The sequence below is a fragment of the Bubalus bubalis genome, chromosome 3, assembly GCF_019923935.1.
Source record: "Bubalus bubalis isolate 160015118507 breed Murrah chromosome 3, NDDB_SH_1, whole genome shotgun sequence".
NCBI classification, from domain to species: domain Eukaryota; kingdom Metazoa; phylum Chordata; class Mammalia; order Artiodactyla; family Bovidae; genus Bubalus; species Bubalus bubalis.
Window position 1 is genome coordinate 143,226,312 of NC_059159.1, and position 15,433 is coordinate 143,241,744.

At 46.7% G+C, this 15,433-nt stretch overlaps 1 protein-coding gene across 8 annotated transcripts in view; it reads left to right on the forward strand.

Annotated features, from left to right (window-relative positions):
• Positions 1-15,433, forward strand: part of AOPEP (aminopeptidase O (putative)) — a 423,192-nt gene that overhangs the window by 402,693 nt on the left and 5,066 nt on the right. For 7 of the 8 annotated variants that reach the window (XM_025281992.3, XM_044940256.2, XM_044940257.2 and 4 more), the window contains one exon: positions 14,162-14,248. In XM_025281992.3, the coding sequence (XP_025137777.3) occupies positions 14,162-14,248 (87 nt within the window). Of the gene's footprint in view, positions 1-14,161; positions 14,249-15,433 lie in introns of those variants that run through there. The other variant, XM_044940261.2, reaches the window with a different exon arrangement.

Consider the following 15,433-nt stretch of genomic DNA (forward strand, 5'->3'; position numbering starts at 1 on the left):
CCTTCCCAACCCAGGGATCGAACCCAGTTCTCTCACATTGCAGATGGATTTTTTACCATCTCAGCCACCAGGGAAGCCTAAGAATACTGGAGTGGGTAGCCTATCCCTTCTCCAGGGGACCTTCCCAACCCAGGAATCGAACCAAGATCTCCTGCATTGCAGGTGGATTCTTTACCAGCTGAGCTATCCGGGAATGGTGGAGGGGGTTACTCTAAACCACAGTTTCTCAGCCTTAGCATTACAGATACTTTGGATTGGGTAGTTCTCTGTTGGGGGATGTCCTGTGCATTATAAAATGTGTCACATCTCTAGCCCTTTTTCCTGACATGCCAGTGGCAGTTCTCTTCCTTTCCTGTCCCACCCCTGTTTTGGAAATCAGAAATGTCTCCAGAAGTTGCCAGATATCACCTGGGGGATACAGTCATCCTGGTCAAAGAACCATTGCTCTAAAGCAGCTGACCACAAAAGGCACTTTTTTCATCTCATTTAGCGAAGTGCCTGACGATTACAACACAGAGTGGAATAGCTTGAAGTTGGTTAACTATGTTTAGGGGCTGCCCTGAGCCAATTGTATTCTCTCAAGGCTCTAAAGAATGTAACCTTGGGGGAGGTGAAAGCAGAGATGTCTCACATGGAAGAAAAGGAAGGAATTGTAAACTAGCTTAATAGCAAGTAAATCTGAAGAAGCAGGTTAGTGAGGGAGGGCAAACCTGCTTGACGACTAGTGCCCAGAAAAAGCCAAGCCAGCATCTGTCTGTCTACATTTTGCTCTTGAAAAGGACACTTTCAAGGTGGATTGCAAACAGAAAAACATCCAACCTTGTAGCCTTTCCGCCACCTCTGCCTTTCCTCTGGGGAAAGAGCCCTTGAAAACCGTGTAAACTGGCCACCTCCCTTTGCAGGGAGGGCGTGGGTGTTAATACTTCATCAATAGGAGAACTCTGTATTTTAAAATACTACAGCCTTTCTTTGAAGTCTACAGGTGGAAGGTATGATTGAAGGCCTACAAAAGTCTTGACAGCTCTGGACCAAAAGCATAGTTTCTGTGAACTGAAAACATTCCATGATCAACAGATCTCTAGAGACACATACTAAAAGGGCAGAGAATAAATCCCAAAGTTTGATGCCTGAAACTGGGCACTCAAAGCTGGTGCACTGGGATGACCCTGAAGGATGGGTTGGTGAGGGAGGTGGGACGGAGGTTCAGGATGGGGGAACACATGTACGCCCATGGCTGATTCAATGTATGCAAAAGCACCACGATACTGTAAAATAATTAGCCTCCAATTAAAATAAATAAAAAATTTTTAAAGGGTTAGGTGGGTATCATGTGTTTAAAATCTAAGCCTGATGAGTAGCCATGACTCTGCGCATTGCCTTCATGCTAAAATCGCTTCTGGTCATGGTGACTGGCTTCTGCACAGTGTTTGGGATCCGTTCCCAACCATGCAGCTCAGCACTCCCCTTCTCCCCTGGTTGTTTTTCCATAGTATTCTGACTCCAAAATAAAGAAAACATTGCTATTTTGTCCTCCTGACTGGAAGTTTAGAGGAAAAATTAGATGTAATCTCAGTGGGCTCTGTTGCCACTTCAGGGTGCTCAGCAGTTTATAGTTAGTAAACTGCAGTGTGTGGAGCTTGGTGTCTCCTTCCCCTTTGGTCCACCTCGATGTGGAATCTAAGCAGCACAAAAGCAGAACCCGGCCTTGCTGACGTCAGCCCTGTGATCGTGGCAGTGTGTGAGGGCAGCCTGCCGGGCTGGCGCCACGGCCCCTGTAGGACCACAGGGCTGTGCAAGGTCACCGAGGCCCCGAGTCTGGGAGTAGTGCCAGAGCGCTGGCCCCAGCCCCCTCGGTGGGCGCCTCTTCCTTCCCGCCGTCCTTTTTGGAGTCTGTGCTGGGGGCCTCCCCAGCTCACTGCCCAGCAGTGTCAGAAGGCAACCATCATGGAACAGAGCCCCAGGAGGCAGGATGTCAGAGCGAACATACAAAAAGGAGACCGTTGTGGAGGGTCCGAATGGTGTGGTGCAATCAGCCAAGTGGTTTTCCGGGGTCAGATACAGGGGCAGGTGGAATGAGCTTCCGGAAAGGCGGGTTGGCACCTGCCACGGCCAGCATCTGGCCGTTTGTCACAGTTTCTTCCCAGGGACAAGGGCTCTGGCTCCTCAGCTCTTTGACACATCAGAGAGTCAAAGGCTGATGGATCTGAACTTTAAGATGTGAGCTAGAAGTATTGTGGCTCAGTATTTTTTAAAATGCTAGAGCAGTGCTGGTGAGGGGCACAGCTGGCCTTTTGACACAGCATTGTAATTTGTGGGTTTGGAGAGCTGGGCAGGATATGGGTGATAAAAGGGACTGGGGCGATTTTCCTTAGTTACTTTAGACATAGAGAGATTTTTAAACCATGTGCCTTTTATAATGTGCGAATAAACAAAGCTCTTAAGTAATTCTTTAGTTATATTTGTGTATTTTTTTTCTTTGTTGTATTTGGTTTAATGAGACATTTAATGTTTTAGAACATGTCTTCAAAGTCAGGTAGGTATATCGATATATTTCTTCCTTGGAATTTTATTTCTTATTCAATTCAGTGCCCCTAGAATTTTTCCATGGAAACCTTGTAACCGATCAGGTCTCAATTGCTATATACAGTGATAAAAGGATTTTTGAAAACTGATCTAACATGACAAAGAACTTTGATGTTGTTTGTTTTGTTTAGATTAGTATTCCTCTCCTATTCCTGAGGCCAGAGCCCGCACTTTCTTTACCTTGAGCTGTTCACTGCGCTTTGTGGCTAATGAGATGTGGTTTAAAGGAAAAATGAGCCACTGCTGGCATAATCGGCCTGATTTTTCTTTCAGTTCAGTCACTCAGTCGTGTCCAACTCTTTGTGACCCCATGGACTGCAGCATGCCAGGCCTCCCTGTCCATCACCAACTCCCAAAGCTTACTTAAACTCATGTCCATCGAGTCGGTGATGCCATCCAACCATCTCATCCTCTGTCGTCCCCTTCTCCTCCCACCTTCAATCTTTCCCAGCATCAGGGTCTTTTCCAGTGAGTCAGTTCTTCATATCAGGTGGCCAAAGTATTGGAGCTTCAGCTTCAGCATCAGTCCTTCCAATGAACACCCAGGACTGATCTCCTTTAGAATGGACTGGTTGGATCTCCTTGCAGTCCAAGGGACTCTCAAGAGTCTTCTCCAACACCACAGTTCAAAAGCATCAGTTCTTCAGCACTCAGCTTTCTTTATAGTCCAACTCTCACATCCATACATGACTGCTGGAAAAACCATAGCTTTGATTAGATGGACCTCTGTTAAATAAACAATTATAATCAGTCATAACATTTAGAATTTATCTATACATAAAAGAGGAAAAGGACATTTAAGTTCCTGGTCATTTAATTCATTGCCATTGCTTCTTCCACTGTACCTAGCAATAGGTCCTGTTGTATAGATATTTGAAGGTTTAGGAGGCATTATCTACTCTTACTGTCTGTGTTTGTTACCTACCCCCCCAGTCTGTCCAGATGATCTCAGAGGCAAAGATGCACACATTTTCTGGGTTATAAATAGCATTGCCCTGATGCTCTTCGTTCCATAGCACTGCAAACCCAGCTCCTGTTCCTTTTGTCTTTAATGGTATTAAGAGTGAAATCAATGTGTGGGGTTTTAGTGGTGTTCCTGCCTGTGTTTAATGGTATTCTTCATACCTGTGTCAGTAGTTTATACACTTTTGCATTAGATTTCTGTAGTGAAATCCACACTTGAAAAAGCACACCGTCATCTGTGAGCACTGCCGTTTTCCTCCACAGTTACAGATGGAGCTGTCATCCCATGTAGTGCGCCTTAAATGCCCTGGAACACAGGGCTCACTTGCCACGGTGTCTTCCCAGATTGCTTTTCTTCCCTCTGGTGCCTTTCCCAAACACCTCCCTTCGCTCTCTAGTTCCATGGTACACCAAGATTTGAAAGTTGGATTTCTCTGGGCTTCAAGCTGTGGAACCTTCAGGCTGCATATAGAATGCACTCTTCCTCAAGCTTGTGGGAGCCTCCTGAGTGTCGTCTCCTAGCCTGCCCTGCAGGGAGGTGGCGCCGCACAGATCTGCAGGATTCCCTGGCAGTTTATGCCTCTTACAGGTGAATGTTTGTGCTGATAACTGATAGCAGAGAGAAAGCAATTGTGTTGAATTCACATTGTTTTTAAAAAGTGAAAGCACCTGCACGGATATGGTATGAAGGCATTTTTGGTTTGTCAGGGTATGAAGGTTTAAAAATCAGCTTTACGGGAGGCACTGAGCATGACTTTTTAAGCTGCTTGGTCTGTGTGTTGCTGTGCGGCTTTGAACCTTGTGGAATTGTGTTCCATCGACCAACTGATCGTGCCCGTCAGTGGGTAGAAGCAGATGCCCAGGCTGAGTGCATAGGAAGTCCACAGGCAGTGGGGAGAGCAGCCCAGAGCCAGGCCTGCCCCTGGGCTCCTCTGTCAGACAGCAGGTAGTTGCCTCAGGTACTGTTTCCTGAACCAGCCTTCCCCAGCTTGACTCTTTGGTTGTTTTTAATAGCAAATATTTTGAGAAATACTTCACTTCTCATATGATTCACCATTTCAAAATATACATTTCAGCAGTTTTTAGTATATTTTAGATACATTTCAGCAGTTTTTAGTATATTTTAGATACATTTCAGCAGTTTTTAGTATATTCACAGCTGTACAGCCATCACTACAGAGAGCTGTAGAAGGTCTGTCATCCCCCAAAGAAACCCTGTAGCCTTTAGCTGTCATTCCCGTCTCTCCTCCCACTCCAGTCATTGGCAGCCAGACTCGTCTCTGTGTCTACAGATTTGCTTACTGGGGACTTCCATGTAAATGGGATCACATAAACCTTTTGTACGGAGAAGGCAATGGCACCCCACTCCAGTACTCTTGCCTGGAAAACCCATGGACGGAGGAGCCTGGTGGGCTGTAGTCCATGGGGTCGCTAAGAGTCGGACACGACTGGGCAACTTCCCTTTCACTTTTCACTTTCATGCATTGGAGAAGGAAATGGCAACCCACTCCACTGTTCTTGCCTGGAGAATCCCAGGGATGGGGAAGCTTGGTGGGCTGCTGTCTCTAGGGTCGCACAGAGTCGGACATGACTGAAGCGACTTAGCAGCAGCAGCAGCAGCAAACCTTTTGTGAATGGCTTCTTTTCACTTAGCATACCATCTTCAGGAATCACTCATGTTTTGCATGTATTGATACTTCATTTCTTTTTATCAGCAAGTATTTTTGATGGTACGGGTAAGCCATGTCTGTTTAACCATTCATCAGTTGATAGACATTTGGGTTTTCGGGCTGTTACATGTAATGCTGCTGTGAACATTTGGGTGCAGTGTTGTGTGTAGACATAAGCTGTCATTTCTTTTGGGTCTTATACCTAAGAAGTGGAATTGCTGGTTTATAAGTCCATTTCTCTAGCTTCCATTAGGAAGGTATTAGAAGAAATAGCCATTAAGAAGAAGTGGGCAGGGGAGAGTTGAATTTTTTCATGGAACATGTGGTAGGGCTAGAAACCCACTGAGCTTAGGCTGTCCCGCTCAACAGCTAGTGTCTTTGCCTCCGTTGCCTCTCCGTCTGAGAGGCCCCTGCTCGAGGTCTCCTGTCTGTACCCCTGGGCCGCTCCCACTGTCCTCATTACACCCTGTTAGGTCCTGTCGTGACATTTGTCGCTAACATGAGTTTACTGAACTTTTCTTAGACTTTATACTGAAATGTAAGCTCTAAGAGGGCAGGAGCTTGTCTGTTTTATTCACCGAATCATCCTTAATACCCAAAACTTAGCTTTTGGAGAATGACGTTTCCTGGATCTCCAAGTGTTCTGGAATAGAGTGACTAGTATATGACATGATAAGGTGATTGGATAACTAAGGTTATAGGGAAACCCCTTCTAGAGAGAGCAAACCTTTTTGGTAGACCTGATGTGGCCCTCCGGAGTCGGTCACGTCTGCCCCTGAGGAAACGGAGAGGAGGCGCAGGTGTCCCTTCAGGGCTTCTCAGAGGAAGAAGTAACCCAGGGTCACTGTTCTGGCAACAGTAAAAGTCTTATTTCTTTCTTTTTTTTTTTTTTTTTTTTAGCAAAGGCCATTTGTCAGATATTAATGAGGAAAGGAGGTGCAGTGTGTAATTTCCTAATTATCAAATTCCACATTGGAATGTTGCCATTTAGTGTGCCGTTTTGATAGGGAGGGAGCTCAGTGAGGAAGGCTCACTGAGCTTTCCTGATAGCTCAGTTAGTAAAGAATCCGCCTGGTTGGATTCCTGGGTTGGGACGATCCACTGGAGAAGGGATGGGCTACCCACTCCAGTATTCTTAGGCTTCTCTTGTGGCTCAGTTGGTAAAGAATCCGCCTGCAATGTGGGAGATCTGGGTTCAATCCCTGGTTTGGGAAGATCCCCTGGAGAAGGGAAAGGCTACCCACTCCAGTATTCTGGCCTGGAAAATTCCATGGACTGTATAGTCCACGGGGTTGAAAGAGTCGGACACGACTGAGTGACTTTCACTTCGGCTTTGATAGGGAGGGAAGGCTCACTGTACCATACTTCACGGTGCACTCATCATGGACTCCTGATTTGTACGTTTTAGAGCCAGCTCTCTTGAATAGTATTGATGACATTAAATGAAACAGTATATACACAGGAGAAGGAAGAAAGGCTGGAACTTGCCTGAGAGACCGTGTAAAACTTGGTGTTTTTCATGACCTTTGACCCTCACTGTCACACTCCATGTGCATGTCAAGTGTGAAGAGCCCCATAGCAGGCTTGGATGATTCCTGTTTTGCGGGTTGCCATAGCTCTGGTCATAACTGGTAAAATCTGGTATTACTGGCTGTAACCAGTTACCATAGAGCTGAGAGCTTTAGGGACTGACTCAGGCAAGGTTAGGAAAAAGAGCTGAGAGCCTGTTGTCTTAACTCAGGGCAACGAGATTTACCAGCCTGGCTTTGTGGCAGCACACAGAGCAACTCTGCACTCCCTTTAGTTAAAACAGGGTTAAGATCATAGCCCTTTGAAAGTAAGGAGCTGTAAGGTGAGAGGAGAAGGAAAGTGTTGGGAATCTTGGTGTGACAGGCATACCCCCGACTGTGCCACATGAGAAAGAGACATCCCAGACCATCGCAGATGCGCCGGAACGGAATGCTGGAAAGGCTGTCTGTCCCGGAGCCACTCTGGAAAGGTCTCCCCACGCCCCCCGGCTGCCAGTCATGCTTCCCTCAGCAGCAGTCAACCCACTTTAAAGCAATGATAAATCTAATTTAAGGACACAAATTGAAAAAGTAGATTTGTTTATTGCAGTGTTAGACTTATTAACTCACAAAAGCCATGAGCCTTGGTCTTTCTGTTTACAGATATAAAATGGAACTCAAAATGAGGTTTAATGTGCTGCCCAGATCATGTTCCCTGGACAGATTTTTTTTTCCCCCCTTCAACAGTAAATTTTAGAATCAAAAGGACTGAAAAAGAGGAATGTTTCCTGTCATAAATAGATTGGGTGGCATTCTTCAAAGCATTTTACAGCTTCCAACCGTGCATTATAATTTCAAAGTAGCTGAAAAGCAGTCTGAGTTTTTAGAATGGTACGTTCATTCAGAAACATTTATTAAGCAGATACTTATGTGCCAGGCATTGAGACAGGGCCTGGAGATGGCCCGGGAGCACTCAGGCCCCAGCTCTCACCAAGCTTGTATTTTATTGTTGGTAAAGACAAACTACTGAGTAAGGAAACAGCAGTTTCAAAGAGCTGGAGAAAGCTGTGAGACCCGGCTCTGGGAGAGTGACACACGCGTGGGGAAGTAGGCGGGGTTAACGAGTTCTGGGCCCAAGAGGTGAGTTAAGGGGCATGGCCATGCCAGTTTCAGGTCGTTGGCCAACCTCCCGTGTGCTGAGCGAGGTGCCCAGCCCTGTGCCCTAGTGTCACCGCGGGCGTCCTTGTTCTGGACCTGTGTCGACTTGTAGACACTTGTAGCTTCTTGGTCAAAAGCTATTAACACACTGTGGGACTTTCTAGAACACACTAGAAATAGACTTCTGGCTTGGGACTTTGTAGAAGACACTAGCAATGGACTTCTGGCATCGTCAGATGATTGAAAGACTAATGGAGCTGTAGTATATCAATAGGAGGAGCATCCTGCAGTTGTCGTTGCATCCAAGTATATGGACCACACTAGTGAATCTGGCAGTGACACCTGGAAAATAAGGAAAAACTTAAAACAATATATCTATCTTGTTTATGTGTGCCAAGTTACTGGTTTATAATTTTTAATATTCAAAAATAAAGCAAGGGAAGCAGCCAGGTACAGGAGCCACAGATGCTTTTTCAAGCGTGGCTGTGAGATGCACCAAAACAAACCTTAGCCCCGGGCCTGTGGTGACAGAAGATAGGCCGATTTTCTGCTTCTGACCTTGGCCGTGCAGTCAGTGGCACCATGGCTACCAGAACCAAGTTGAGGGGTGTTGGCCAAGCTGTTGGAACTGAACTGTTTTGTCTCACCCCTTCAGCATGTCTGCTCAGCCTCTGATTCCTTTCGCTCTTCAGTCACAGTAACTCTTCTGAGTGAGATACAGGTTTTCAGACTCCATTCCAAGGAACCCAGCCTCCCACGCCCAACCAAAGGAGTTGAGTGTTTAAGATGTTTTCTACCTCACTGATTTAAACCACTTGAAGAACTCACTTGTATTTTTCCTCCTTGATCTGTCTACATGTATATATATACTGGAGTTCCAAATTACATTATTATAAGAATTACGTTTAAGGAATGTCTGAAAACTACTTTGGGAAATTAGTCCATTAGATAGTAAGTGGCCTGTAGGGGAGCATTCTCATAAGAATTTTTATTTATTTGAAATGGCTTGTTAAAATTGAAGACAAAAAAAAAAAACCAACAAGATAAAAGGTATAAAAGAGCATTGAGAATTGTAAAGTGTTAATGAACACAGGATCTAGGGAATATAGTGGATTGCAGACAGAAGCATCTGGTCAGTGTGGGAGACTGGGAGTGAGCTGGTTCAGGGGATTATTCTTCCTGAAATTGGCATTTCCTCAGTGTCCAATCCCCCACCCACCCACGCCTGGCACCTTGCATTCACACTTGGCTGTATGCTGAGAGGTACTCTGTTTCCCAGGGAAGCCGGAGCAGGTTTCTTGTGCAGAGTTCAGCCCACAGAGGAAAGAAAAGCCCCACAGTCAAGAACACCCTAGATTTCCTGGCAGGACAGGCTGACACTGGCTGGAGCCGGCTCACAAAGGCCTCCTGGCTCTGTGTTCTGTGGCGTCATGCTGGTGGGTTGCGGGCAGAGGGGTGTTAAACATTCACCAGCATGGGCTTCCTTTGCAGATCAGGGGTCAGCAGCCTTGAGCCTGCAGGTCCAGCCCACTGCTTGTTTTTGAAAATAAAAGTTTATCTGAAGATAGCGATGCCCTCTCATTTACATATTGTCTATGGCTACTCCTGTGATACAGGCAAATGGACTGAGAGAGAAGCCATAGACGCTTACTGTGACCCTTGACAGAAAAAATTGGCAACCCCTGTTCTCCAGTTTAATAGTAGTTAGTTCTGGATGCATTAAAATTTTCAGATTGAAAAGCGTTTGGGGAGAGGCAGGCAGGCAGGCAGGTGGGGAGTTATCTCTCAGTAGTTTTTCTTTCCTTTTCCAGGAGGGAGCCCCAGCATGGCCTAATCAAGGCCTTGGTTATATCACAGAAGTGCCCATTGGGTCATGGGACTTGTCCCTGAATCTGAGCCATGGTTTGACCGTACAAGGCAGGTGCCGGAAATCAGAGGAGCCAGCCAGAAGTCATTCGGCTTGCCTCTTGGGTAGCGATAATGTCCTTGAAATGGTAGAAATGCCATGCAACTCAGGCTGGTGCTGGGGCCAGGCTGTCTTTGCAAACAGTTTGCAAAGTCCCCAGGTGTCTGGCCCCTGGGTGTACTTGCCAGGGGGTGGCCTGAGAAGTGCCTGCTGCCCCAGGCTTGAGGACCCTCCCTGCAGGCTTCCTCCCCTGGCCGCTCCAGCTGGTGTCTCACTGTCCAGAGTCCAGGCTCGTCTTCCTGGGCTGCTGCATGGTCCCACCCCGCCTCCCCACCTCACCCCCCGCACCCCCATCCCAGTCCTTCCCTCCTCACTGCCCACCTGACAGGCACCTTGCTCTTCCGGTTTTCAGCAGTTAACAAACTTTTCCTTGGAGTTGATACTCGCACGTTTTTATGAATTCAATAAACAGAACTTGTGAAGTAAAAACGAAAGCCAGAAACATGCTGCTCCTACTAAGAGACAAGCAATGACTGTGAGAGTCGCTGTCCTGATGCTTGCTGCGGCGACCTGGGTGGGCTCCCACAGCAGCCCACGAGCAGAGGCTGTTCTCTCCCCCGCCCTGGGAGACAGCTCTGTGGATCAGGTCCCGGGGTCATGAAATCACTTCAGCAGGTCACCAACCAGAGAAAAGAACAACAGAACTATCAGGAGTTGCTGTAGTGAGGGAAACTGTTAAAAAGGAAACGTTTGTTTCTGTATGTGTGTATACACATGTATACGTATCCTGTGCAGACAGTGATTTGGATATCTGGCCCACATGTCTGCTCACGCCTCTCAGGCGGCTCGGGCCTGTTAGCACAGATATACTTCAGTGTGTTATAGGACCGGCAGCATGGCCCTGGGCGGTGGGCACACTCCTGTCCTGGTACTGGCTAGCAGGATTTGGGCTGAACCAGCCACTGTCTGCACTGAAGACTCAGTGAGGAAAAGGTGAGCTTCCAGGGCCCTGTGAGACCACACGCTCTGGAGCTCCTGGAACAGGGGTCCCGCGGCCCTGCTCTTCACCACCACGGGCAGTTCCACCCCTTCCCACTCCTGAAATATCGCTTTTCTGATTTTCTCAGGTTTCTTATTCTTTTCCTGACCTGATTCTGCCCCCCTCACCCTTGCCTCTTTCCTTTGGTAGCCTGACAGCGTTGCTGGAATTCAGGCTAAGATGCTGGCTGGCTCAAGGCTTTCAGGTGATTCCTGGTGTGGGTTTGGAGTGACTTCATGAATCTGAATCACAGTTGAAAAAGTCATTAAAAGTTTTTTATCTCTCTTGAGACATTGTGGTATTAATTGAATATGTAAAGTGTAAGTGTTGATCGGTTTTGGTGTATGTATCTATCTACCCATTGAATGCCGATGCTGAATGAACAGTCAGGAAGCCACAGATACTGTGGCTGGGCCAGATGTTCCCATAGGTGTATCTACAGTGTTCACTTTTCATCTCACCGAGGAAGTAGAAAGACGAGGTGACCACTGCCCCCGTTGATGAATAAATTAATTAGAAAATAAAGAAGAGCAGGTCTACAGAGTGGATAGTTTTGTTCGTAGAGCCCTGCCTCTGCTTCTGAATTCTCTGCTGCTCCCCAGCACTGAGAACTTCACTTTCCTCCATTATCAACAGAGGAAGAAGCTGGGTACGACTATGTGAGGACCTCTGTCAGGGATTTCTTTGAGTTGCTCAGTGATCTGGAGAAAGGAAGATAGTCCATGAGTGCCCACTGTGGAAGTACTGCTGGGAGAAATGGAGACAAATGTCACCCTACTGCCTCATTTTCAGGAAGACCTCCGTTCCAAGTCGTGACCAGTTTCCTTGTAAATTTTGGGTTCTCAGCTAAAAGATAGAGATTTTCTTTGTTTCTTAAAGAAATACAAAGAGGAGTAAAAGCCCTGTCTGCAAGCGAGAAATATTTGTTGGGCCCTCAGCCTCACACAGCATCTCTGTGATGTCTTTTAAACATTCTGTCATTGAAATTTTGCAATATATTTACTTCTGTTGTAATGAAAAGGCTTGTTGTTTTTCCTGCTCTTTGTAGGGTGGGGAAAGGGGTTGTTCTGTACTTCCTGGATGTCATGTTAGCTTTCAGGGGTCAGAAGACTAGATCTCTTATTAATCATGACAATACACTGATTTTTTAACAAGAAGAGAAGTGGAAACACTGACTTCATATTGGTTGTGGAGGCCTCTCTCACTCAGCCCAGCTCCTTAATCCTCTTCCAGTCATAGTGGACTTACCCGACTAAGAAACAAACCCTAATTTGTGTTTTGTTGTTTCTTTATATGTAAGTAAGATAAAGGAGAGCAGAGGGTAGAGTTGGGGGCGTGGTGCGTGGAAGGCCGGTAATAACTACCTCCATTCTCAAAATGAGGTCTAACAAAAGATAACATCCCCAACTTTTGGAATGATCAGCAACTGTCCTTGTCAAGGGCTTGGTGCACAAGCCTGTCTTTAGCTCACGGTGGAGCTGACAGACTTCTCTTACACTTGACTCTAAGAGCCGGGACAGCTGTCCCCACGTGCAGTTGTGAGAAGTAAGGCTCTTTTGCAAGGCTCCATAGCAGGTGGCCCAGTGTCCTGGCTCTCAGGCTGCACGGTGGCCTCCCACCAGGCCTTCTCCTTTCCCAGAGCTTATGAACAAAGAGCACGGCATTTCCGGTGCTGCATGGATGCGACTGGTGGTACCTGAGGCATCTAGGTTTCATTGAGTTGGAAAAGAAACCAGAGAAATGGACCAAGGGACCCTTTTGGTTCTGTCCTGTACTTGAACCAAAACACAAGAGCGGGATCCAGTTGTTCTGGGAGCTTCCTCTGATTGGTGCAGTCTGGGCTCTGGTCAGTGGTTCTTCTGCTTAGAATACCTTAGTCGCTACCCTTTCCTTTTATGCTGTCCCTTTCTGTTGGCCATATAGGAAAGAACAGTTTGTTGAAGGTGGAAAGATTTCCAAGACCTGTCCAGCCCAACCTGCTTCCCTTTTGTTGTGATGATCCGGGGCTATTAGCTCATTTCCGTGCGCCTCCGAAATTCCTTTGTGGATGTAAAAAGTTCGTTGGCATCCTGTTCTTAGAAGTTCAAAGGGGCTGGCTGCCTGTAAGCAGAGGGCACCACCGTGTGTCTCAGAGTGCACTGTAGCCTAGGGGAAGGATTCTTTCCAAAAAATGTTTCTTTGCTTCGTTCCTAATTGTTTGTGTGTAAATCTATTTATAGTAGATTAAAGGAGAGATCCGGCCATCAGTGCATAATGATATAATTTACAGGGGCCCCAGCCAAAATGTTGAAATTACTTACATTTTACTGTTGCCACAAATGGATTGCTATTAAGGGTCTTCCTCTTTCAAAGGCAGTAAAAACACAGAGTGATGGAAGGAGGCTTTTTTATTTTTTAAATGCATGTAATCACTTCCATGTATAGCTAATGTTGAACCAATAATGGAATATAAAACGGTGGACTGCTCACTGGGCATAATTGAGAGGGCTTTAATGCAGTAGACAATGTCCCAGGACTGGATTTAGGTAGAGTCTCGACAGAAAGAGTGTCTGAAGTGGCCTAGAGATGAAGAGGTGGTGGGGGAGGGGCAAGACTGCCCCTTATCAGCCGAGGCAGCCGGTGCTGGGATCAGACTCCCATGTTGTCTGTGGGGTTTGCGGGGTGGGGGGGGGGGGGGGCTTCCTGACAAATCCCTGCTGGTGAATCTTTCATCACGCATCTTCACTAAACGATACACACATGTAGCTTGTCTGTTTTCTGTAGGTTGTGCAGGAAACATGCAGCCAGAGCTGCCTGCGTCAGGGTGGTCTGCTCTCCTCTCCCCTCCAGCAGATACCTCAGGCTCCTCAGAAGGCGCTCTCTGCCTCTTAGGAATGTGGAGAGCAGGGTCTTCTCCCTTTTACTGTGTGTATTGTTAAAATCAACAGCACTGAACCAAATCACTTATTGCAGGAAATCAAGTAGTTGTGGTTTATGAAGGAAACCGTCATGGACAGCATCCTGCAGGGCAGAGCACCAGCCTGCCTGGCTGGGGGCGTGCGTTTAATTTCCCAATTACGTTCTGCATTTATCTACTGTGTGGCAAAATTGTATTTTAAAACATCAGAACACCTAAGTGAAACATGCACTTTCTTCCCCTAAAGTTGACTGGCAGCCCTCTTAACGAAGAGCGTGGTTCCTTTCTTTGTAAAAGACATTAAAATGAAATTTTAAAGTCTCAACTGTGTTAACAGAGTAACTTCTTCTAACAGGAAAAGTTCTCCATCATTAAACTTATTAGGCCAAGGAAACCTACCAGTTTGTTGCTTATGGGATTTTTCTCTCTTTGCTTAAGGTTCGCCATCGCTGGTGTGAACTCATTGTTAAGCACAAATACACAAAAGCGTACAGAGACGTGGAGAGGTTCCTTCAGGAGGATCAGGTAAGTTTCATTTTTCAGCAGATGGGGATTCTTTAAATGCTGTCCCTGACTATGCAGTATGGTTAACATGGGGCCCAGTTTGTTGCCTTCTCTACTTAAAAAACAAGTGCTTCAGCACTTTCCAACGATTTTGAAGAGTTGGTAGGAGCACTCCTACCCAACTTTTGCGCTTTTTTCTTCTCGATATCTCCTTAAAAGCGCACCTGGTTTGATGGAGCTGTGGCCCACTGCCGTTAACCAAATAAAGCATGGGCAGACCTCAGTACATCTTTGAACCCCAGGTTCTTTAGGTTAGGATTGTGGCCCAGTGATGCGATGATGTGTATCTGTGCCTTTGTGTGTCTGGGGATGAGACTGGGACAGCCCCGGCTGGCCGGGACAGTCTGGTCTGTGTCTGCCCCTGCCATGCCAGGTGGACCCCTGTGTTGAGCTGCTTTCCTGTGAGGACTTTCCTCACTGTTCACCAAGGAAAGCAGTCACCTTGCAAGGAGCCCATGAACCTGTTTGAAGGTGTTTCTTTGCCACGTCTGCTGGGCTGCAATGTGTGTGGGGTCAGCATCTCTCCCGCTCCCCAGCCTGCTGGGCCACGGTGGTGCATGTGCCATGGCTCTTGTGGGCTGTGGCTCGTTCCCTTGGCATGGCCAGTGGGTGCCTCTGAGTGAGCTTTCTGCAGAGCGCTGCGGGCTGATAGAATGGAGCCATGTTTCTGTTGGGGTGGAGAGTTGGGGCAGTGCAAACAAAGGCTCTTTTGAGAGGACGGAGTATAGGGGGCAGCCAGCAAGTAAGGGCTCGTTATTCCCACAAAGAAAAAGACATGACTTTGTACCAGAAGAAATGTCACATTTGCACAGTGAAGCAAGAGGTGTTTGGAAACATGGAGGGACAAAATTTAAGAGTGACTTAAAGTCTATTCTGAAAACCAGAACTGACTGCACTGTATTTGGAACCATGATCTCTGCCAGTAAGGGTTGCCATCAGCTTTTTCAGAAAGAGATTTTTGAGCTCCTCACCACCAGGTTTTCATTTCTGCACTGTCGTTGGAAGTCCTTGCTCCAGCGGAACATAGTCATAGCATAACTAAGCTTAGAACAAGAGAGAAGGCGGATCCAAAGGGATCTTTTTGGTCTTTCAGAACATAACCGACTGTTTTTAAAACTGGAGGAAAAACACAGATGTGATTTTCGC